Source organism: Balaenoptera ricei, chromosome 5 (assembly GCF_028023285.1).
Source record: "Balaenoptera ricei isolate mBalRic1 chromosome 5, mBalRic1.hap2, whole genome shotgun sequence".
NCBI classification, from domain to species: domain Eukaryota; kingdom Metazoa; phylum Chordata; class Mammalia; order Artiodactyla; family Balaenopteridae; genus Balaenoptera; species Balaenoptera ricei.
In genome coordinates, this window is record NC_082643.1 from 98023403 (window position 1) to 98048948 (window position 25546).

The 25546-nt window shown below is 42.6% G+C and overlaps 1 protein-coding gene across 1 annotated transcript in view; it reads left to right on the top strand.

Annotated features, from left to right (window-relative positions):
- Positions 1–633: 633 nt before the first annotated feature.
- The window catches only part of FAM184B (family with sequence similarity 184 member B), a 127248-nt gene continuing 102335 nt past the window's right edge, over positions 634–25546 (top strand). Inside the window, exon 1 of the mRNA XM_059923288.1 lies at positions 634–915. Coding sequence (XP_059779271.1) covers positions 769–915 — 147 coding nt within the window. The 5' untranslated portion in view covers positions 634–768. The remainder of the gene's footprint in view (positions 916–25546) is intronic.

Genomic DNA, 25546 nt, shown 5'->3' on the forward strand with positions numbered 1-25546 from the left:
TGGGGGAAGGGGGGCTCCCACCCTCAGCCCAGGCAGGGGCCCAAAACGTATGCCCTGGTCCCCGCACCTCCTTGCGTCGCCGCGACTCGCTTTCCCCTCCCCGCCCCTCTCTCGGCACCCCCCCCCCTCGCCCCCGCCTCAGCCCTCAGCGCCGAGCTCCGAGGCTCCTGAGTCGCTGGCTGAGGGCACCCGTCAAGGTACCCGGTGTCTCGCCATCCATTCGCCAGCAGCACGTCGCCAGGGTCCCTTCCCCACACGAAACGCCCCAGCTGCCCGAGGCTGAGGCCGGCTCTTCTTCCTCCTTGGCCTGGGATGCCCACCACGGGCGGGGTCCGTCGCCGCTGAGTCCGGAGCCCGGCGCCACCCACGTGTCCCAGAGCGCCGCGCCTGGCCAGCGCAAACCTCTCCAAGGCCACTGGCTCCTCGTCGCTGAAGCTGATTGCAGGCGAAACCCGCACGGGCCCGGGAGCTGCGCGCGGGTCACGAGAGGCACGTGCGGGTCCTCGGCGCTTCGCCGCAGGGTGCGGGTGCCCGCAGAGCCAGCAAGCGAGCGAGGGCGGGAGGAGGAAGGGTGGGCGCGCGGGCGGCGGGGTGGCGGACACCCGGTGGAAGCAGGAGCCACGCGGTGGCGCGGGCGGCGGGACTGCAGTGCCACCTCTCCCGAGAAAGCCCACACACTCACACGCCCGCGCGCGCAAGCACCTGCACACCGCGGGCATCGAGAAGCCGAGCCATCGTGAGGCTTTGAGTGCCGGACGCGTTTCAGCGATGGCTTCTGCCCTCAACAGCAAAATTCACGCGCCCGGGACTTGCCCGGGCTCCAAAGCCGATGCCGGAGGTGGCGCCGGCTGGAGAATGGACTGTGATCCCGAGATGCACGTGAAAATGTGCAAGAAGATCGCCCAGCTCACCAAGGTAACGTGAGGCGCTGCAGGCCGGCCAGCTGCGCGTCCGGGGCGCCCCGGGCCGGGGAGGGAGTGCGGACGCGCCCGAGGGAGGCCCAGGCAGAATCCGAGCTGAAACTTTGCCTCGGAGGCCAACCCGGGAGGGAAGCGGTCCTAAATCTTGGTGACCTTCTGGAGGCACCATCCTAAAGCAGCTGAGAGAAAGGATCCTTGCCAAGGAAACTCCTACAGCCTCCGCGCTGAGCAGGTGGTCTGTGCTCCCAGGGTGGGAATGTGAATCGAGTTGAATCAGTGCTGTGGTGTTTGTGTGTGTGTTTCCTTGCGGGCTCTGCTCAAGTGATAGTGCCTGGAATGTTGTGATTTCATTCATCGCCGTACTTTACAGGCGGGGAGGAGGTCATGTGGGCTATTTAAACATTTGATTCATTTGTTGAGTGCCAGCAGCTTGCGTGTCACTGTAGTAAACCTGGAAGGCAGCCCAGGGGACTTACTATCTAACTGGGTACAGAGCATAAATGGGGAAGTGAACGATTCACCATTTAATTACTGGATTACAAAGGACCTCGGGAGGTCAGCCCCCCCATCTCCCTACCTCATCCCAGGGCCCTGATTGAACCTCCAGGGACTGTAGTGTCTTCCTTATGAAGACCAGCAAGAAGATGACACCCTGTCCTTTGTTAACCCCCTGCAGCTTCCCAATTAGGAGCTCCTTGTGGTAGGTTCCCCTCCTGTGCCTGGTGTGTAGATGGAAAACAACATCCCTCTCTGTCTTTTATACAAGGTCCCGAGTGCCTGAATTTAGCTAGTTGCCTTGGGGTTTCCTTTCGATCTCGTAATAATTACTCCTGATAACATGCCTGCTAGTGGAACGTCCGGTCCAGGTTCTGTGTATGGGACATACTCTTCCCCAACTATCTTCCTCCCACTTCCCACACCTACTCTTTTGTGGGATCACAGGAATTTTCCTCCCTGATTATTTTGCCAGAAGGAAGAGAGCACAGAGACCTGGAATTGGACACTAGCTGCCTTCTCCTATCCCTCCCATTAACTTCTCCACATTTTTTGCAAATGAGCCTGTATCCAAACAGTGATCTCTTTAGTCAAGGATGGAAAGGGGGGAATGGAGATACTCCTTGGAGGCCTTGGCATGTGCTGCTTGGCACCACTGATCTAATCTGGAGTCATCCAAATAGTGACATCGATCCAAAAAAGTATTGATGTGAGGCGCTGGGCACAGTATAAGGCATCTTCATCTTCAAAGAACCTAAAATAGTTTTGGAGAAACAAGGTTGGAGAGAAACCTAAAAGACACTGCTCTATAATCAGTTGCTAAATTGGATGTTTCAAGTTGTGAGTGCTATAGAAGTAGAAACAAAGGATAAGTCATTATGGGTAGGAACATTTAGGAGAGACTTTATGGAAGAGATGAACCCTGAACTCAGTTAGAATTTATAGAGTGCCTACTGTGTGCCAGGCGCTGTGCTCAATATCGATGGCATAAAACTGAGTAAGATAGGAACCCTGCCCTTGTGATGAGACAAATGCATAAACAGATCATTTCAATATAATGTGGTAATGGTAGTCATTCTGCCCATTAATATTGATATTTTGGCACAATTATTATGCGCCAAGCACTGAACGATACAGCAGTGAAGAAAGCAGCCATGATCCCTAGTGCATAGTAGGCAGTGTTTCTCAAAGTATATTCTGCATTAGAAATCACAGTTGATTCTTATTATGTAGGGCCTCTCTTTACCATTTTTCATGCTAATTGTTTAAATTAGACATTTTTAATATTGATATTGATATGCCACCTTTCTTTTGGCTACCTTTTGTATGTGATATTTTCCATCTCTTTATATTTAATCTTTCTGTAAGTTTTATTTTAGTTGTATCTCTGATAGGTGAATTTAATCCATGTGCGTTTACTGTGATAACTAACATATTGGGACTTATTCTTCCAACATATTTTGTGTTTTTCATTTACCATCCTGGATTAGTTAAATGATCTATATTCCCTCATTTTCCACTGCTGGTTTGAGGGCTTCTGGCATTATTCCTATTCCTCTCAGCCTTGTCTTTTATTTCTCCACATACATATTTAACTATAGTTTTTCTAACAAAGTTATCACAGAATTCTTTCTTCCTACAAAAGAGCTTTGCATACTTTACCCATTTAACAGCCCTCCCCTTTCCCTTCTTGTCATTGTTGTCTAGAGTTTTTTACCTTTTAAAATTTACAATCGTTTTTATACTTGAGTTCTTTAAATTTACTGACATTTTACCAATTCTTCTACGCCCTATTTTTTTCTTGAATCCATAGCCTTCTCTTTTGGTTCACTTTTCTTCTAGCTGAAGTTCATCATTTAATAGTTCTTTCCGTAGGGGTCTTGGTGGGGTAAGAAATTCTTTGTATATTTGGAAATGTCTGTATTTTGCCCTCACTGTTGGATGGTCATTTATTTGGGTATAAAATTCTAGTGATGGGACTTCCCTGGTGGTGCAGTGTTAAGAACCTGCCTGCCAATGCAGGGGACATGGGTTCAATCCCTGGTCCGGGAAGATCCCCCCACATGCTGTGGAACAACTAAGCCCGTGCGCCTCAACTACTGAGCCTGTGCTCTAGAGACTGCGCATGCCACAACTACTGAAGCCCGCACACCTAGAGCCCGTGCGTGCTCTGCAAGAGAAGCCACCGCAATGAGAAGCATGTGCACCCCAATGAAGAGTAGCCCCCGCTTGCTGCAACTAGAGAAAGCCCACGCAGAGCAACGAAGACCCAACACACCCAAAAATAAATAAATAAAATAAATAAATTTTAAAAAATTCTAGTGAACAGCTATTTTCCCATAGCACAGTGTTGATAGCGTTCTATTGTCTTCAGGTACTAATTACTGCTGGTAAAATCCTACTGCCAATCAAATTTTCATTCCTTTGTAGATAATCTGCCTTTTCTATTGGTAGCATTTGTGTATGTGTATTTTGACGTTTAGCAGTTTCATTAGAACTCTCTAGTTGGTAGTGAATGTACTTTCTATTGAAGACTCAGGTGCTCTCTTTAATTCTGGAAAATTATCAATGATTTTGTGTTCAGATATTGTTTCTCTGTCATTGCCTCCATTCAGTTTTCTGCAACTGCCATTAGCTAATTTAAGGAAGCCTCTCCGTCCATATCCTAAAATGTTATTAAAAATCTTTTTGTCTCTGTTGTATCCTGGTGAATTCCTTAATCCTGTCTTCCTATTTCCCAATCCTCTAAATAATATGTCCAATCCAGAGTTTTTCCCATCTATTAAGTTTTATTTATTTTAAAAATTTATTTATTGGGCTTCCCTGGTGGCGCAGTGGCTGAGAGTCTGCCTGCCAATGCAGGGGACACGGGTTCGAGCCCTGGTTTGGGAAGATCCCACATGCCGCGGAGCAACTGGGCCCGTGAGCCACGATTACTGAGCCTGCGCGTCTGGAGCCTGTGCTCCGCAACAAGAGAGGCCGCGATAGTGAGAGGCCCGCGCACCGCGATGAAGAGGGGCCCCCGCTTGCCACAACTAGAGAAAGCCCTCGCACAGAAACGAAGACCCAACACAGCCATAAATAAATAAATAAATAAAATTTAAAAATTTTTATTTATTTATTTATTTTTGGCTGTGTTGGGTCTTCGTTGCTGCACGCGGGCTTTCTCTAATTCTGGAGAACTGGGGCTACTCTCTGTTGCGGTGTGCGAGCTTCTCATTGTGGTGGCTTCTCTTGTTGCAGAGCACGGGCTCTAGGCGAATGGGCTTCAGTAGTTGTGGCACGCAGGCTCAGTAGTTGTGGCTCGCGGGCTCTAGAGCGCAGGCTCAGTAGTTGTGGCGCACGGGCTTAGTTGCTCTGTGGCATGTGGGATCTTCCCGGACCAGGGATCGAACCTTTGTCCCCTGCATTGGCAGGCAGATTCTTAACCACTGCGCCACCAGGGAAGCCCCATCTATTAAGTTTTAGAATTACATTTTTCATTTCTAAGATTGCTGTTCTTGCTTCCTTTCTGTCTGATTTGGATAACTTCTTAATTTTTATAGCTTTATTGAAGTATAATTTACATACCATAAAATCCATTTAAACATACAATTCAGCATCTTTTAGTAAATTTACAGAGTTGTTGCATCATAACCATAATCCAGTTTTAGGACATTTCTATCACCATCCTTTGTATCCATTTGTAGTCAGTCCCTGTTCCTACCCCAATGCCAGGCAACCACTGATCTACTTTCTGTCTTCATAAATTTATCCTTTCCAGATATTTCATATCAGTGAAATGATACAACATGTATTTCCATCTGGCTTTTTTCACTTAGTTGCTAAATCTCAGCATCAAGTTTTTGATGTTCATCAATGGTTGTAGCTTATGTCATTCATTCATTCCCTTTTATTACTCAGTAGTATCCCATTGTATGGATACACCATTTTCTGATGATCATATTCGCCAGTTAATAGGCATTTGGATTGTTTCCACTCTGGGGCTATTATGAATCACGCTGCTACAAACATTACATTCTTGCGCACACATTTTTGTTACTCTTGGGTAAATACCTAGGAATGGGATTGTTGGGTTGTATAGTAAATTTATGTTTGACTTTCTAAGAAACTGCCAAATGACTTTCCGAAGTGACTGTGCCATCTTACATTTTCCAGCCTACTTTTCCAGGAGGATTAGGAACCACCCCAGGCACCCAGTTCTCAAATACAGTGAAGTGCACTTCTCCCTTTCCTCCTCTGTGCACTCACTTCCCTCGGATATTTCCTCTCCTGAAATGACTTCATCTCTATAAGTTGAATCCTACTTATCTTTTAAGTCTCACTTCCCACAAGAAAAATCTTTGAAAAAAATCTCACTTTTGTAATTAATCGTGTATTCATTAATCACTAATTGTATATTCGTTATTTCTTTCTTATTAATCTGTTTTTCCAGAAGTTTGTACAATGTCTGGCACATAGTAGACCCTCAGTAAGCTTGTTAAATTTAAAGTTTCCGCCTACGGATTTGGTTAATATTTCTTTCATCATGCTTATCCATCTGATATTATAGTTGATTTGTATATAGTATGTCCCTTAAGATAATAAGCTCCTTAATTTATTCACAATCCTTTGCATCTGGTAAACACTCATTATGTGTTCTTTTTTTTTTTTTTTTTTTTTTTGGCTGTGTTTGGCTGTGTAGCCCCTATAAGGGCTACAGTGGAATCAAGTGCCTATTTGTGTTCTTTGCAAAGCCTTTGACATACTTACTCATCCTCTGTGTGCACAGCAGTTCTGCATGGCAAGGAGACGAGCACCATCTCTAATTGAGAGAATTAATATCTGAGACCCAGGAAAGGGTCAGTATTCTTGCCTGACGTCACATTAGGATGTAGTGACAGAACCAGGGCATCCAGAACCCAGTGTTAGGTGTGTGTGTGAGGGTGGTGCTTCTTCCCTGGTCATCCTTGTGTTTCCATAACCTCTGTCAATCATCTTTAGTACTCTTTCCCAGGTGAGGGGAAATGTAGATCTAATCAGTGAGGCTGAGGGCCGGAGCTAGGTCTGCAGAGCTCTTTCCTCTTTCTCCCTTGTTTCTCATGGAGTGATCTGCCCGCAGAAGCACACATTCTGCTCTGTCAGCCGTGCCGTCGATTTTACAGGGGTAGGTGCAGTTCTGGGAGGAAGAAATGCCCTGGCCCAGTATTGTGACTAGGTGGGTAAATATCAGGAATGCAGCCTGCCCGTGGGTATGTCACATTCTTTAATATTATATCGGTAATGTGTTATTTTGGTCTCAAAACAGCCTCACGCCTTGGTCTTGTATTTCAATTAGTTCGTTGGAGAAGAAGGATTTTGTTTATTGGCCTTTCCTAAAGACCCACCACACAGATCTTAGGATGAATTCCGTTTTGAGGAATTTGGTAAAGTGTTATAGTAAAAAAGAATTCTGTCATTGGGAGAGCATCCTCACCTGAGAGCAGGGGACCTTTGAGTTGCAGTGTAGTACTTATTTGTAGATCCTTCCTTCCTTCCTTCCGTGGGAGGTTCTGGAGGTCAGAGTCACCACTCCCAGCACAGTAGCATGACCAGACCAAGCGAACTGTGTCTCCCCACGTTCCAGAACCTTACTGAGGTCTATGGAGACACATTAGCGAGGACAGTCATATTGGATGTTGAGGGGAGATAGTGGATTGTTTAGGGATGGGGTAGGGGGAATGCTGTTATGGAGAATAGACCCTGAGTATAAAATCAGAAATATTAAGGAAAAGAATGATAATTTCTACTCCAGGATATCTTTTAAATGAATTTAAACTTGATTTATCTCTAGAGGGGTGCTTCTTACTCTTATTTATACTAATAAATATAAAAGAAAATTAAATGTGAATAAAAATGAGGTCACCTGGAGAGCTAACAATTTGGGGGTTACTCTTGGAACGCTCTTACTCCTGATCCCTGCATGGCTGGTATCAGCTAAAATACTATCTCTTCAGAGAGACTTTTCTGACTTTCCAATCCAAAGGGGCCAACCTGCTTTATGTGTAATTGAGAAAAATAGTCCTTTCTTCCCTGGTGATTTGTTGTGAGGGTTCACTAACTTAAGGAATGTAAGTGGAGCATCTCACCCGGCGGAGAGACTATTGTAAGCCTGATAGATGTTGGTTTCCCTTCCCTTGCTGAGCTAGAAGAATTGCAGAGGGACAGGACCACTGCCCAGTTGTCAAAACCGGCAACTAGGAACAAAGCCAGGCCTTCTCTGGACTGAGAGGCCAGGGCAGTGTCCCAGGCAGTAGGAGTGACGCTGACTGCCACACGAGTCCTCAGCAGGAGGCTGCCACTTGAGCCCTGAGTTTTCATGGCTTGAAGTTGTGGAAGTTTTATTGCACCCACTGACTCCCTTAGTTTCTCTGAAAATACCTTCCTGCCTGCAGGAGCTTGTGTAGGGACAGATGTTTAAACGGTTCCATACCAGTTTGCTTTAGGATTCTAGATTTGAAAACTGCAGATCTGTTTTAACAGGCCCTCTCTGTTGGAATCTTTTAGTTTAACAAAGTGACTCATAGGGTGTACAGACAGCTATCGCACAGAAATCTTTTTGCCATAAAACAGATGAAGTACACCTTAAATTGGGTGTCTTTGAACCCTACTAAGATGCCTCTACTTTTGCATAACCATTCTGATCTCTGCACTTCCCCCCGGCCTTGCTCCAGTCCTTTCTCCACACAGCAGCCAGAGTGATACTAAAATTGAATCATGCCCTCCTACACTGCTGTAGAATGTTGCAGCTGCTTTGGAACACAGTCTGGCGATTCCTCAAGTAATTAACAGAGAGTTATCATATGAGCCAGAAATTCCATGCCTAGGTATAAACCCAAGAGAAATTAACTTGTACACAGTATTCAGAGCAACATTATTCATAATAGCCAAAAAAACGGAAATAAATGAAATGTCCATCAACCGAAGACTGGATAAATAAAATATGGTACAAAGTACAATGGGGGTAGTGACTGAGGGATGCAAGGTTTCTTTTTGAGTCATGAGAATATTCTTCAGTTGACTCTAGTGATAGTTACACAACTCTGTGAATTGAATTGTACAGTTTAAATGGGTGAATTGTATGGTCTCAAGAATTATATCTCAGTTACGCTGTTAACATTAAAAGAAACGAAAACAAACCGAATTTTCTCCTGTTTAAATCCAGTTCTGAAGCAAGTCCTGATGACTTTAACCCCATAAACGCAACGAGTCAGTCCACCTCGCTTCTGCATTTCCGCCTCCGCCCTAGTCCAAGCCGCCTTCCCCTCCGGTCCCCAACCCCTGCTGCGGCCTCCTCGTGGTCTACCCTTGCCCCCGCTCACAGCGGCAAGAATTATCTTATACAGTATAAACCAGAGCATGCCATTCTTCCGTTTAGAACCCACAAATGGCTTCTTGTTTCACTTGGAATAAAATCGGTTCACCTAAAGTAAATTCTTTAATATGGTCACTGGGAGTGGCTGCAGTCTACTTCTCAGCGTCATCTCCTTGGCCGCACTGGCCTTCTTTCAGGCTTTCAGATGCGCCAGGCTGGTGCCACCTGGAGCCTTTGTCCTCGCGGTTTCTTCAGCCTGCTCCTGGCTTGGTTCAGATGTCTCTTCAGGGAGGGCCTTCTTGCTCACCTAGACCGTGAGATTTCCTCAGCTGCATCTGCTGTTTCCATCTTTTTCCTCTGTTAATCTACTTATGGCCTTCTCTTCCCCACTAAGAAAGTTCCTTGAGGGCAGAAATTTCTGTCTGCTCTGTTCTCTCCTATACCCGCTGGTGCCTAGAACAGTGCCTAGTTAGTGATCGGTGCCCAGCAAATGTACGTTGATGGACTAAATGAACAAAACTCTTCCTGGACCTCCCGCAGCTCCTAGGATAAAATAGCACATTTCAAACACAGCCTAGGTACAGTCGTCTTATGGGAGAGTGGGAAGGCTCCTTTCTCAAGGCCAGAACTCAGGAGGTGCTAGTATCTAATTTCTAGTTTTCCGAGCACAGTGGAGAACTGGCATATCTGACAAATAAGTGGACATCCCCCATGCCCTCCCAGGCCAACATCTGACTTAGTCACTCCCAGCACCTGACCACAGACACAGGGTTGGACCAAACTTGGTGCCTCCATATGGTCGGATCCACATTCCTTCAGAACACTAGAATTATGAGGTAAAATAAAAACAACGGTGACCAATCATACACAGAAATCACAACCATTTTAGAAAAATCAAGAATACAGAGAAGCAAAAAGAAAAAGATTTTAAAGTATCCCCAAACCCATAATAACTACAGTGATATAATAACTAATACCATTTTTTGCAGAGCCTACTATCTGATTTCTCATACAAATATAGACATGTAATTTTTTTTTTTTTTTTAAGATTTTTAGAAATTTCATGTAATGTCTGAAACATTTATATTAACATATTTCCATACAAATAACCCAATGAAAGTTTAGTATTAGTTGTTTTGTTTGTTTTTTTATACTGCAGGTTCTTATTAGACATGTAATTTTTAAAAAGAGAGTTATATCACACATAACTATTGTGTTACCTGGGTTTTTTCCCCTTCGCAGTAAATCTAGAACCCTTCAACACAATTTTTAATGGTTGTATCAATAGTCCCTTGCATAAATGTTGCATAATTTAACTTCTTTCATTTATGACACACTTAGTGCCTTTTATGTGCCAGGTAAAATCCCTTATCTCATGGATCTTACAGAGAGAAGTAGAAAGAAGCTCTCAAATACAATAGAAGCCCTCCTATTCAATGTCAGTGAACATTTTGAATAATTGAAAATGAAAACTATAAAAGAAAAAAACCTAACACATAACTTAAAACAGGTGTCAGCACTGAGTTCCAATGGGCAGGTGCAAACAGTTGTTAATTAAGGAAGGGAGGGGATGCAAGACAAGGGAGGAACAGTCAAGAGAAACAATAGTACAGCCTTGGGGCAGGGTCCTGGTTCCCATCAAGGGATACACACAACAATATCTTTGAGCTGTTTTGTAGAAACTGAAACCTCCACAAGGTGGGAGAAGTTAACTGTGTGCTGCCCACAAGCAAGTAGACCCAAGACTTGTTGGAACCAGAAGGGTTGATGATACTGACTCCCACTTACCTCACCACCAACCAATCAGAAGAATGTCCACCAGCTGATCATGCCCTCTTTGAACCATTACTATAAAACTTCTCACTGTACCCTCCAGGTCGGGACACAGAGTTCTGAGGGCATTAGCCTGCTGTGGCCCCTTTTGCCTGGCAAAGCAATAAAACTATTCTTTTCTACTTCACCCAAAATTTAAAAAAAGGGTCAGCAAACCATGTCCCAGGCCAAATCAGTCCACTGCCCATTTTTATATGGCTTGCGAGTCAAGGATGGTTTTTACAGTTTGAAAAAAAATACAAAATAAGAACAATATTTGGTGACACATGAAAAGTACATGAAATTCAAATTTAGTGTCCAAAATAAAGTTTTATTGGGACACAGCCATGCATATTCACTTAGACATCGTCTCGGGTAGCTTTTGTGCTAAAATGGCAGATTTGAATCATTGTGACAGAGACTGAGTAAAGCCTAAAATAATTACTGCCTGGCCCTTTACAGAAAAAAAGTGTGAGGATCTCTAATTAAAACATGTGGGTGAACACTCATTCACTAATCATTTCATGTGAGGCTCAGTTTCAATTCTTTGGGACGGCCTGCTGATTGACATTTACCTTATTTGTCTTGTATAAACTACAGCTATAGTTAGAGTGACCTTTTAATTTATCATCCAAACTGAGACACTTCTGAGAATGAAAGGGGGCATTAAACCAGAAAGTGCGCTGAAACAACAGGTGTAAACAGGGACTGTCCTGGCCTGACCAGATGTAAGGTCACCCTGCCCATAAGGCATATGTACTTTTTACCATTCGGGCGTCTTTAAAGTGGAGAATGAGAATCTAAATTGCACGTGGAACAATGTGAGTTCAGAATCCCTCTAAACCTTTAAAACTTTTCACTTCTTTGTCACAGCTAATTGAATACCACGTTTTTTCTTTTTTTCTCTAGCAACTTACCTTTATTGAGTCTTTTCAAAGCATTCAGTCCAGTTTTCATTGGAACAACAACGTACTCTTTACATTCGTATATAACTGACCTAGTGTGGTGTTAAATCACATAATTATAATAGAAAATAAACGGGCACAGACAAGTGACAATTAGTGTGAGAAGTGCGGTGGCTTTCCAGAGGAAGGCTGAAGGGTATTAAGTTATCCACATGTTTGCTGAATGGAGACTGGTTAAAAGAGCTTCTACTGTTTTTATACAAAAATAAATACAATTTTGATATGCTACCAAGTAGGAAGTACGAAAACATTGAACAACCTGAGGGATCAAGAAAGGTTCCCTGAGATACGTAGGGACTATTATTGGTAGACTTTTGGTTGATTCCAGTTTCTCATTGTTATAATCAGTACTGTGATGGACATTCTTGAGACTCTATCCCTGCATTCTTGCTAGATTATTTCCTTGAGACAGATTTCTATGAGCAAAACTCACTTTTGTTACAGGTAGATTCCCATAAAGAATATCAGGAAAATTGGAAGAAAGCGACCTGGAAAATATTTATCTATTAGTTAAAAACAATCTAATAGGGAGTTCCCTGGTGGTCTAGTGGTTAGGATTTGGCGCTTTCACTGCCGTGGCCTGGGTTCAATCCCTGGTTGGGGAAATGAGATCCCACAAGCTGTGCAGCGCGGACAAAAAAAGAAATCTAATAGACAAGATGTACAGAGGCCCTTACTTGTTAACTACAAAGCTTGCCATTTTAAAAGGCACTTACTACAACTCTCTTCTCCTATAATCCGAACACTGGAACAGTTCCGTGGCAGCAACACTCATAGTTACAGAGACAATGGTGTAATTACTTTCAAACTATAGTGGCATAATAACAGGCCCAGGCTGTCAGCTCACATTATGACTGTTTAATGGACCTATTTGAAGTTACTCACTATATTCTGAGCCTCCAGGGTAAAAGGATACACCTGGAAAATGCTCCCAGGTTGCTCAAGGCATTAGAGAAACAAGCAGCTCTCTCACGGCTCAGGGGCCCAGCAGAACCAATAAACACACCAGCAATTCTCCCCGATCTCACGAGGAAGCCTTTCTCTTAGCTGTGGAAACTTCAGAATATGAAACAGAAAGAACTGCTTGTGAATCTTTGATGTTGTCATCAGGAATAATGTTCCCAGCCTGCTGAGGCAGAAAAATTTTCCTGAAAAGATATGCCCCTGCCTGCTGAATCCTGACCAGCTAGCATATAGCTTTACCCCTTGAACTTCAGGCTCTCGTTTTGTTAAAATGCAAACCCAAGAGATTATTCAGTCTTACAGCTTTGTGCTAATTGTGTACTTGGCACTTGCTGTCTTCTCTTGATAGTAGCCGTGGTAGACCAAAAAATAGCCCTGCAATAGATATCATCCCTGGAACCTGTGAATGCTACTTTATTTAGAAAAAGGGTCTCTGAAGATTAAGCATGTTGAGATAAGATCGTCTTGTATTATCTGGGTGGGCCCTAAATCCAATGACAAGTGTCCTCTGAAGAGAAAGGCAGAGGGAGGTTTGAGACAGAAGAGGAGAAGACACAGAAGAGGTGAAAGCCACGTGAAAATGGAGGTAGGGGCTGGAGTTATGCAGCCACAGGCCAAGGAACACCTGGAGCCACCAAAAGCTGGAAGTGGCAGGAGGGAGTGTGGCCTGCATTCACCTTGATTTTGAACTTCTGACCTCCAGGACTGTGATAGAATGAAGCTCTGTTTAAAAAAAAGAAATAGGTTTCAGGTGTACAGCATTATAATTCAACATCTGTGTACACTACCAAGTGATCACAGCACAAGTGTAGTTGCTGTCCATTGCCATACAGTTGACCCCCTTCACCCTTTCACCCGCCCCCAACCCTCTTCCCCCTGGTAACCACTAATCTGTTCCCTGTGCCTATGAGTTTGCTTTTGTTTTATTTTATTTTTGTTTTTTTAGATTCCACATGTGAGTGAAACCATACAGTATTTGTTTTTCTCCATCTGACTTATTTCATTTAACATAATACCTTCAAGGTCCATCCATGTTGTCCCAAGTGGCAGGATTTCATTCTTTTTTATGGCTGAATAGTATTCCAGTGTTATATGTGTGTGTGTGTGTGTGTGTGTGTGTGTGTGTGTGTGTATCCATCTTCTTTATCCATTCATTCATTTATGGACACTTAGGTTGTTTCTGTATCTTGGCTATTGTAAACAATGCTGCAGTGAACATCGGGATGCATATATCTTTTCAGATTAATGTTTTCATGTTCTTCAGGTAAATACCCAGAAGTGGAATAGCTGGGTCATATGGTAGTTCTGTTCTTAATTTTTTGAGGAATCTCATACTCTTTTCCACAGTGGCTGCACCAGTTTACAGTCCCACCAACAGTGGGTTCCCTTTTCTGCACATCCTCACCAATATTTTTTTCTTGTCTATTCAATAATAGCCATTCTAACAGGTGTGAGATGCTATCTCATTGTGATTTTTTTTTTTTAAATAATGCCATTGTTTTATTCTGACTTAAGGGTGTATCTTTTTTTTTTTTTTTTTTTTTCTGGCTGTGTTGGGTCCTCGTTTCTGTGCGAGGGCTTTCTCCAGTTGCGGCAAGCGGGGGCCACTCTTCATCGCGGTGCACGGGCCTCTCACTGTCGCGGCCTCTCTTGTTGTGGAGCATAGGCTCCAGCCGTGCAGGCTCAGTAGTTGTGGCTCACGGGCCCAGTTGCTCCGCGGCATGTGGGATCTTCCCAGACCAGGGCTCGAACCCGTGTTCCCTGCATTAGCAGGCAGATTCTCAACCACTGCACCACCAGGGAAGCCCCTCATTGTGATTTTGATTTGCATTTCCCTAGTAATTAGTGATGTTGAACATCTTTCCATGTGCCTGTTGGCTACCTGTATGTCTTCTTTGGGAAAATGTCTATTCAGAGCATCTGCTCATTTTTAAAATCAGGTTGTCTGTCTTTTTGTTGTTCAGTTATATGAGTTCTTTATGTACTTTGGATATTAATCCCGTATCAGATATATGATTTGCAATTATCTTCTCCCATTCAGTAGGTTGCCTTTTCATTTTGATATTGGTTTCCTTTGCTGTGCAGAAGCTCTTTAGTTTGATGTAGTTCCATTTGCTTATTTTTGCTTTTGTTTCCCTTGCCTTTAGAGTCACATCCACAAAAACATCGCTAAGGTCCATGTTGATGTTGTCGCCTATGTTTTCTTCTAGGAATTTTATGGTTTCAGGTCTTACATTCAAGGCTTTAATCTATTTTGACTTAATTTTTGTGTATGGTGTAAGATAGTATCTAGTTTCATTCTTTTGCATGTGGTTGTCCAGTTTCCCCAACACCATTTATTTAAGAGACTGTCCTTTCTCAACTATGTGTTCTTTGCTCCTTTGTTGTAAATTAATTTTCTATATATCTGTGGATTTATTTATGGGCTCTCAAGTCTGTTCCATTGATCTGTATGTCTGTTTTTGTGACAGTACCATATGTTTTGATTACTATAGCTTTGTAGTATAGTTTGAAATCAGGGAGTGTGACACCTCCAGCTTGGTTCTTCTTTCTCAAGTTTGTTTTGCTATTTGGGATCTTTTGTGCTACCATACAAATTTTAGAATTATTTGTTGTAGTTCTGTGCAATATGCCATTGGAATTTTGACAGGGATTGCATTGAATCTGTAGTTTGCTTTGGATAGATTGGACATTTTAACAATGTTAATTCTTTCAATCCATGAACATGGAATATCTTTCCATTTATTTGTCATCTTCAATTTCTTTTGTCAATGTCTTATAGTTTTCAGTGTACAAGTCTTTCACCTCTGTGGTTAAATTTATCCCTAGGTATTTTATTCTCTTTGATGCAATTGTGAATGGGATCATTTTCTTAATTTCTGCTTCTGTTAGTTCATTATTAGTGTACAGAAAGGCTATAGATTTCTATATATTGACTTTGTATCCTGTGACTATACTGAATTCACTTATTAGTTCTAACAGTTTTTTGATGGAGTCTTTAGGGTTTTCTATATGTAATATCGTGTCATCTGCAAATAATGACAGTTTTTTTCCTCCCTTTCTTATTTGGATGCCTTTTATTCCTTTTTCTTGCCTAATTGCTAATGGCTATGTTGAATAAAAGTGGCAAGAGTGGGCATCCTTGTCTTGTTCCTGATCATAGAGGAAAAACTGAAAGCTTTTCACCATTGATAAAGTTCTGTTGGTTTAAACCACAAGTTTGTAGTGACTTGTTACAGCAGCCACGGGAATTGGGTCCATTGGCTAACTTTCACAATATCCTCTTCATCATTACCAAAGGCTTCTTCCTTCTCAGACCCTGCTGAGGTTCTTGCCTCTGATAATTGTCAGAATCAACTAGTGAGCATTTTTAACAAAAATTGAGACCAGTGCATTAAAACCTTTGGGTGGGGCTCAGGCAGTTATGCATTTTAAAAGCTCCACTGGTGACTGTGACTTTAGCCTGACTCTGAAATCACTGCAACGGGTCCTTGGCCTTTGGTCTATATAATATGTCCAGGTCTGTTGCCTGGCCCTGGACTTGCTCTGTCTCGTAGCAGAGAGACTGTGTGTTTGTGTTATTTCTTCTGCTTCTCTAGGAGCTCTTTAGGCCAGTGCTGTTCAAATGTTAGTATTAAACACAAATGGCTAGGCCCACCTGCAACATTTCTTGTTCAGTTGATCATGGGTGAGGCCTGAGAATTTGCATTTCAAACAAGCTCAGGTGATGTTGTGGACTACAGTTTGAGAAACCTTTAGGATCATCAGGGCTCTCTCTTTTGCCTTCCTCATATTTGAACTTCCAGAAGCTTCTAGCATAGTGTCCTGCTCTCAATAATATTAATAATATGAGCTGAATTACTTAGAACTGTGAAACCCTTGATGACAAGGACCTTGCCTTATACCTTTTAAATATATCTTTAGCACCTCCATTAATGCCAGGACACAGGGGGTGACAGTAGGAGACATATTAAAGGGTGGGTGCACCAGCAAAACTCCCAACTATAAGGGATGCTAATGCATCTCTGGGTGCCATCACATCACAGGAAATGCAGAAGGATGCCAAATGGCAAAAAAAAAAAAACCCTTAAGAGAGGTATTGTGCATGCCTCAGTGGCTGTTTCCAGTTTAGGCGTGACTTGGAAGAGGTTGTGAAATAATGAGGAGTACAATAAAATGCTTTGTGAAGGAGGACACCACTGGTTAACCTCAAGACTTCAGTTTTGCTGAGTAAATATGCAGGTTTGGGGCCAGAGCTGAATTGCTCCAGACAGTAAAAGAAAGATTAATCTCCCCTCAGCAGTTCTGCTCCATCCTTTTCCTCATGTTGCATTCAGTCTCTTAAATAGGCATTGACCAATTGCAGGTTTGAGGAATGATAGATGTTAGCCTGCTAGTTTACCCACATGTCTTGGTCTAGCTTTGCAGTCTGCTGATGATTTTGTTATGATTAGGATTACAGAAGCATTTGTGGGTAGAGTAAGGTTCATGCAGATAGGATGTGGTGGGTGGGTTGCATGAAGAGTGATAGTTTCATATTTTGAAGCAAAGTTTATTTAGATCATAGTTTTGGTTAAGCCAAACCAATTTCAAGGAAGTGAAAAAGAACCTGTTACTGGTTTTCATCTGTTTTCTTCCCAGGGTGCTCTGCCCAGGGTGCTCTGCCCTTGAGAAGCATACCCCTTAAACATCTGCTTTTCCTTGCACTTGCAAGCTCATTAATGGCCGTTTCCCAGAGAGAGACCCAGAAATAGCCAATTCCATTAAAAGGCTTATCATTAAGTACAATACAGCTCTTTATGTGGGAGGATGGCCTCTGAATAAGAGTCCATTAGGGCTGTGGGCTGGAAAAATGGGTCAGCTTTCTTTTAAGGGAGAAATTAATTCAGTAAGCAAGAGCCAGAAATACTGTGACATTCATCCTGTACAGCTTTTCCTCTTCACGCTGCCAAAGTGCGTCTGTCCAGACCTGCTATTCCTGTCCTCAGGCCCCTGGAGCAGGGCCCATTTGTCCTGAGGAAGACTATCGAATTGTATGGTGACAGCCTAAATAAACATGAGCAAGATCAGAACTGAGTATAGGGTGTGTGTGTGTGTGTGTGTGTGTGCATGTGAGCACACGCACCCTGAATATAATCTAAACCAAGAAAACAAAAGTTAATCAGTAACTTGTTCGCTGACCTCTTTCCCCTTTGCTAGGTCCTAATGTCAGTTCCATGAGAGGTGGCTCATAGCCAAGTCCATGTGGTGCTGTCCCCAGAGAAGAGCTGATAAAAAGAAGCTTGTTTCCAGTGTAGGAGGCAAGTGCTTGAAAGGACTGTCCAGTGTCCAGTCTCCTCCTGCTAACTTAGGCAAGCTGATTCACAGGGTGTGGTAGGCCCTTGGTAGCTGGGGTCGACAGGCGGAGGAAGAACTAGAGCTGAACAAGTGGGAGCTGGAGAATAAGCATCCTGTTGAGAGTAACCAGGGACACAGTGTCCAAAAAACACAGAAAACACAGGAGTGAATCAGGCACATATCTGCAGTGGGAGAGCTGGTCAGCTGTGTGGGCCAGGACAGTGAGGGATTCCAGAAGGTGGATGATTCAGAATTCAGAAGAGCTGCGAGTCAGAAGTGGATGTTCTGCCCAGATTCAGCAGGATACCCTGCTAGTAGGTTATGGGCATGAAGACTCAACTCTACAGAAGGAGGGAATTGGCAGAGTGGCAGGTTCTTGGCAAACAACATAGAAAATTTAACGCACTTGTAAGACATTCAAGGAGGAGATGTCTTGTAGGACATTTGTTGTCTAGTTGTGCTAGATTGGATTTTGCATTATTGTTCAGTAAATATTCACTCACTCTTATTGCCCTCCCCTACCCAAAGAGCAGAGAGTCTGTCCTCATCCCATCCATGATGGGCTTCTTGAGATTTGCTTTGGTCTGTGGAATGTTAGAGTGCGAACACAGGCAGAGGCCTTAAATATGCTTGTGCAGTTTGGTGATCACCATGAGAAAAGCATGTGCTGATTGGCCTCTGCCCCTACAGCCTAGTGCTAGTGAGCAGACCCGAATCCAGCTCACAGCCTCAAGCCAAGCCCAGACAATACAAGACCTGAAACGCAGGGCAGATCCACTCAGCCAAGCCCAACCACGGTTACCCTACATGAGGATAAATGTTTCTTGTTGTAAGTCATTGAGTTTTGGGGGGTAGTTTGTTATGCAGCATTATTGTGGGCAGTCCCTGACTAAGACAGAAGGGCTAGAACTCAGAAAAGATATCTCAACTAGAGATGCAGTTTTAGGAATTATCAACTCATAGAGGATAGTCTGTTTGTTTATTTACTCATTCACTCAGCAAATATTTAGTACGAGCTGATTCTAGGCTGGGTACTTATTCATTGATATGGAGGAGATTGTCCAAGATCCTCATGGAAATAGGTCTCTTGGCATCTTTCCCAGGGAGAATTTGCCGAGTAAGAAAATGCTGTCAAAAACAGAACCTTGGGGATTGCTAGCCCATGAAAGAGAGTCTGAGAAGGAGCCTTCTGAGAGGTACCAGGAGACACAGGTGAAGGTGGTGTTTCATCTGGGAGAAGAAGCCTTCAAGAGGGAGCATTGACTGGTGGTTGGTGCAAAGAGGGAAGATGGGTTGAGGCCTAAAAAAATGTCATTATGAGTGGTCATTGGTGGCCTGGGTGTCTTTAGAGTGATGGACCAGGGTTGGGAGAGCCTGGTGCTGAGAGCCATGTGTTGGCTTCTGTATTAGTCAGCTTGGGCTGACATAACAAAATGCCACAGACCCCATGACTTAAACATCAGAAATTTATCTTCTCACAGTTCTGGAGGCTTGAAGTTCAAGATCAAGGTGCTGATAGTGTTGGCTTTTGGTGAGGGGTCTCTTCCTGGCTTGTAGACAGCACCCTCTCACTCTGTCCCCACATGGCCTTTCCTCTGCGCACATGTGGAAAGAAAGAGATCTATGGTGTCTCTTCCTCTTTTTATAAGACACCAGTCCTATCAGATTAGGATACCACCCTTATGACCTAATTTAACCTTAATTACCTCCTTAATGGCCCTCTTTCCAAATACAGTCACATTGGGGGTTAGGGCTTCAACACAGGAATTTGGGAGGGAACACAATTTAGTCCATAACAGCATCAGGAGACTTGGTTCTGGTTCCAGCCTTACCACTGCCTAGGCCACCCCTTGAACTTTCCCCAGGGCTCCCTGTCCTGATCTAAAAGGCACAGCAGCCACCTTACCTACCTGCCTCAAGGTTGCTGCAAGGAGAAAGTGAAATAAATTCCTTGTATCTCTGGGGCAAGTCAGGGGTACAGTCAAGGTTTACTTAGTTGCAAAAGGGATCCTGGATAACCACCCCTACCAAATTCTATCCTCCCTTTCCCTGTGGGTCCTGGATGGGCATCTGTTTCCGTGTTGGCTTTTCATGCTTCTTCACTGCTGCTGCTGGTTGCCTTCTCCATCTGTCCTCCTTGGGAAGAGAGGCTCCTCAGAATTTGTATATGAATTCTTTATGAACTGAGCATGTCATGAAATTCTGAGATGTTAACAGGGCACAATGTGATGTGGGGAAAGAGCCCTAGCTATGCAGTCAGCCAAGCCTAGATTCACATCACGGGCCTGCCACAGACTGTCTGGAGCCTTAGAAAGTTATCTAACAGATTCCTTAGATTCCTCACCTGACGAATATTGGAAGGAGTGCCCACCTTGGTGTGTAGAGATGGCAACTAAATGACATAGTAGATGGATGAAAAACACAACAGCGAATGGATGAAAATTTTCATGACTTAACTTTAAGAACCTAGATGCCTGGTATCCAACTTCGAGCTGCTTGCTGAGCTATGGTGCTGTGCAGTGTGACACCCCTCCCAATGATGCTGGCTAGTCCTACCCCTGTAGAGATGGTCCTTGGGAAAGTAAAGGTGTCCAGGCAGTGTTCACCACTTGGCAATGTCTGCAGAGGCAGGACAGCACGTCAGGGCAGTGAGCTGATCCCTAAAGAGAATGAGTCCAGTGGAAGCAAGGATGTGGAGCTAGAGGGGACTGGGAGAAACAAAAGCCGGTCCCCTGAAAACCCAAAAGGTTGATGGTGCTGTATGTTTACTGGAGGTTCAAGTCACATTTCCTTTGAATCTCAAGGACAGGAAAGAATGCAAGCAACCTGTGTCCATCAACAGATGAATGGATAAAGAAGATGTGGTATATATGTGTGGTATATATATATATGTGATATATATATGTGGTATACACACACACACACACACACACACACACACACACAGGGAATATTACTCGGCCATAAAAAAGGATGAAATTCTGCCATTTGCAACAGTATGGATGGACCTGGAGGGTATTATGCTTAGTGAAATAAGTCAGACAGAGAAAGTCAAATACTTTATGTTATCACTTATATGTGGAATCTAAAAAATAAAACAAACAAATGAATATAGCAAAACAGAAGCAGACTCACAGATATAGAGAACAAACTAGTATTATCAGTGGGGAGAGGGAAGAGAGGAAGGGCAAGATAGCAGTAGGGGATTGAAAGACACAAACTACTATATATAAAATAAATAAACTACAAGGATATATTGTACAGCACAGGGAGTATAGCCAATATCTTATAATAAATTTAAATGGAGTATAATCTATTAAAATACACTATTTGTACACCTGAAACTAATATAATATTGTAAATCAACTCTACTTCAATAAAAAAAGGATAGGATAGGATGCCCAAGCTGATGTGAGGCTTATATTGCCTCTGAGGAAAGATAGACTGAGTTTAGTCACAGCTTCAGAAGTTTGCTCTGTAAATCACCTCCAATGCCTTCCTTGGTGGTTGTGGTACTTAACAGTTCATAGTGCTGCAGAAGATCTGTGTCATCTGCACATTTCAAGTATATTTACCCCAGAAGGTGTTGGAACTCAGTTGAATCCATTCATTCCTTCCCATATTTCCAATGTGTCTAAAACTATCTCCTCTCTATAACACAGAACAGCATTGACCAATTTCATGGCAACGTTTTTGAAGGTAGAGCTTGGTGTGGAACCTTGGCAGTTTTATGAAATATTTCACACATATAAAAATGTATAGTACCTATATGGAGGTACAAAGAATAATGATAAAATAAGCACATGTATTTACTATTCAGCTAAAGCAACAAGACATTATCAATTACTGTGTGTCCCTCCCTAACTGTATTTCTTCTCCTCCTCCCCAGAGGTAACCACTGACCAAAATTTTGTATTTGTCAATTCTCTTGCTTCTCTTTAGGGTTTGCTACATTTCTCTAAACACTAGTAAACAATATTTGGGTTTTCTCTTTTTTAAGATTTTTATATAAATGGTATATTCTTCTGGAACTTGTATTATTACTTAATATTGAGAGTTTCATTTTTAAAAAAGATAAACTGAGTTTAAATGCATTGTTGTTACACCTGGGGAAGTTCTGAATTGGCCAAAAGAGGCTGAGCCACTTTTTCTCCACCTTTTTCCAACTACCTTTTATTCCCCTTTGTATTAGGCTTACTTGACTTTTTTACTCCATTAAATCAGGTAAACCATCTGAGCGGAGAGAAAATGAAGTCCAGCAGCGCCACCAGCATGCAGCGTAGCGAGCGACAGAAAGGAGGAACGTGTCGTTGTGATCCCTGAGCTGTGCACAGCTGTCGCTCAGGCGCCTCCTCCCACTAAATGCCATTTAACGGCCCCCGAGAATCTTATTTATCACCCCTTTCGCTTCACTGTGGGAGTACCCTCACTTATGCAATAAAAATGACAAGTCACCCTCTGCAGATGCTTTCGACAGACACTAGAGGTCGAAGCCGTCTCTTCCTCTTGCCTTGGAAAAAATTGCATCTGTCACATTTCTGAAACAGATACAAAAAGAAAACAAAAAAAAAAACCCAGCCTTCGAAATTATCTTCACAACAACAGACAGCTCCTTGGCTACAGAGAGGCAGCTTTCTGGCTGGTTCGTTCTAGGATGCATGCGCCCATACTGAAACCAATTACGGGCTATTTGAAATTTCAGTCAAATATACTGCAGTCGCCGATACTGAATGAATGATCACTAATGGCTAAACTGACGCTAAGATTATCATGAGATAGTGCTGCTTCTAAAAATATATAGCCTAAGTCCCTTTTTTTTTATATCATGGCCTTATTCTTTTATTTTTTTTAATTTTTACTTTATTTATTTATTTATTTATTTTTGGTTGCATTGGGTCTTCGTTGCTGCCCACGGGCTTTCTCTAGTTGTGGACAACAGGGGCTACTCTTTGTTGCGGTGTGTGGGCTTCTCATTGCGGTGGCTTCTCTTGTTGCGGAGCGCAGGCTCTAGGCACGCGCAGGCTTCAGCAGTTGTGGCTCACGGGTTCTAGGCTCAGTAGTTGTGGCGCAAGGGCTTAGTTGCTCCGCGGCATGTGGGATCTTCCCGGACCAGGGCTCGAACCCGTGTCCCCTGCACTGAGAGGCGGATTCTTAACCACTGGAGCTAGCGATGACCTGGAGATGATTTAGTCATTCTCCCAGTTCACACACTAGAGACTAGGGAAGCTAAGGCACTTCTCCGAGGTCACACAGCTGGTTAGTAGCAGGGGAGGGTTAGTTGGAGGGAGATCATTAGTTTTGGTTTTGGTGTGTTGAGTTTGGAGGTCCTGTGAGACATCCCAGTCAGGTGTCAAGGAAACAGTTGGATATTTTTGATGGTCCTTTAGGAGAGAGGTCAGGGTTTGAGTTATAGATTTGAGGATGGACAATGTTGAACATTTCACTCACCAATATTTCAACCCTGATTCTGACGTGTGCTGCAGAGGTTGGAAAGCTTAGAATTATATTTCTCAGAATTCCTTACAGCTGGATTTCTTGATGTGATTCTGGCGATACCAATCATGTGCTCCCCAACAAGACATTTATTGTCACTTTATATAAATTTTGCCATGAAAATTTCAGGTATTGATATATACAACATTTCAGTTTACTGTTTCCCTGTTGCCCAGTTTCAAAAATGACTAACATATGCTAACTTTGCCTCATTTGGACCCATATCTACTCCCTACTTCTGTATTATTTTAAAGCAATCTCAGAAGTATTTCATCCATAAATATTTAAGTGTCTATCTTTGGAAGATAAGTATTCTTTTTTTATAGCATATCCTTAATACCATTATCACCCTGAAAAAATTAACAGTAAATCCTTAGTATCACAAAATATCTGTTTGGTGTTCACATTTCACCCATGTTTTCTTCTAGTAGTTGTATTGTTTCATAGTGTTGTCTGATAAAATTTTTACAATTTTCTTTTCAAATCGGGATTCAAATAAGGATTTATATATTGCAACTCAACTGGTTGATATGTCTTTTAGGTTTCTCTTAATCTATAGTCACACACACACACACACATGCACACACACACACATACACACACTCCCGCCCTTTACTTGTTAAAGAAACTGGGTTATTTGTTCTAGAGTTTCCAACAGTTTGGATTTTGCTGATTGCACCCTTTGATGCTTTTTAACATGTTTTTCTGTCACTTATATTTCCTATAAATTTGAGGTTCCATTTACAAGACCGAGTAGATTCAGGTTCAAATTTTTGGTAAGAAAACTTCAGAGAAAATGTCGTGAATGTCACAGGAGTCCTTCTAAGAGGGAGGCAGAAGGGTCAGAGGCAGAGCACAAGATGTGGTGATGGAAGTAGAGATTGGAGTGACGCAAGGAAGGGGCCACAAACCACGGCATCTTCAGAGTGACCTCTAGAAGCTGGAAACGGCAAAGAAACAGATTCTCCCCTGGAGCCTCCGGAAGGAAGGAATGCAGTCCTGCTGACACCTTGATTTTAAGTCTTCTGAGCCCCAGAATGAGAGATAATAAATTTGTGTTGTTTTAAGCCACTAAACTTGTGGTAATTTCTTACAGCAGCAATAGGAAACTAATACAGTAGGTAAATAACAACTTAGAAAGGCCTTTACCCTTCTCCAAAATTATAAATTAATATAATATATAAAATAAATATAACTAAATTAATCCATAATCTCTTCTAATATTTTTATGGTTTTATTTTTTATTGTATATTGTTACTCTAGCTGGGATTAATTTTGATATAAAGAGTGAAGTGGGGATCCAGCTTTATTTCTTCTCAAATGGTTAGCCAATTGCCCTATACATTTATTGAATAAATGCCATTCCCCATGGACCTGAAATTCCATCTTTACCATGGACTTAGCAATCAGGACTCTCTCCTCTGTTCTAGTCATCTATTTCATGTTTAGGACCAAGCTATTTAATTATTATAATTTTATAATAAGCTTTGATATCTGATAGGGCTAGTCCACTCTTACTACACTTGTTTTACAAAATAGTCCCTGTATTTTCACCTATTTAATTTTTGATGTGGTTATTAGAATCAGCGTGTCCAGCTCCACCCAAAATCCTGTTGATATATGTATAGAGATTGCTTGCATTTATGCATTAATTTAGAGAGAATTTACATATTACAGTATTAAGTGTTCCTATTCAAAAACACAGTAGGTCTTCTCATTTACTCTTTTATGTGTCACGGCTTTAAAGTTTTCTAGGTCTAAATTCTACACATTTCTTAATTTGTTCCTCTGTGTGTGTGTATATTTGCTGCTATCCTAAATGGAATATTTCCTTCCTTAACCTTTTTCAGCTGGTTATATTTTATAATTGGGAAAACAATTGAATCATGTATTTTAATCCTAGTCAGTTTTTTTTTTAACATCTTTATTGGAGTATAATTGCTTTACAATGTTGTGTTAGTTTCTGCTGTATAACAAAGAGTGAATCAGCTGTAGGTATACATATATCCCCATATCCCCTGCCTCTTGCATCTCCCTCCCACCCTCCCTATCCCACCCCTCTAGGTGGTCACAAAGCACCGAGCTGATCTCCCTGTACTATGCGGCTGCTTCCCACTGGCTATCTGTTTTACATTTGGTAGTGTATATATGTCCATGCCACTCTCTCACTTCGTCCCAGCTTTTCCCCCTCCCTGCGTCCTCAAGTCCATTCTCTAAGTCTGTGTCTT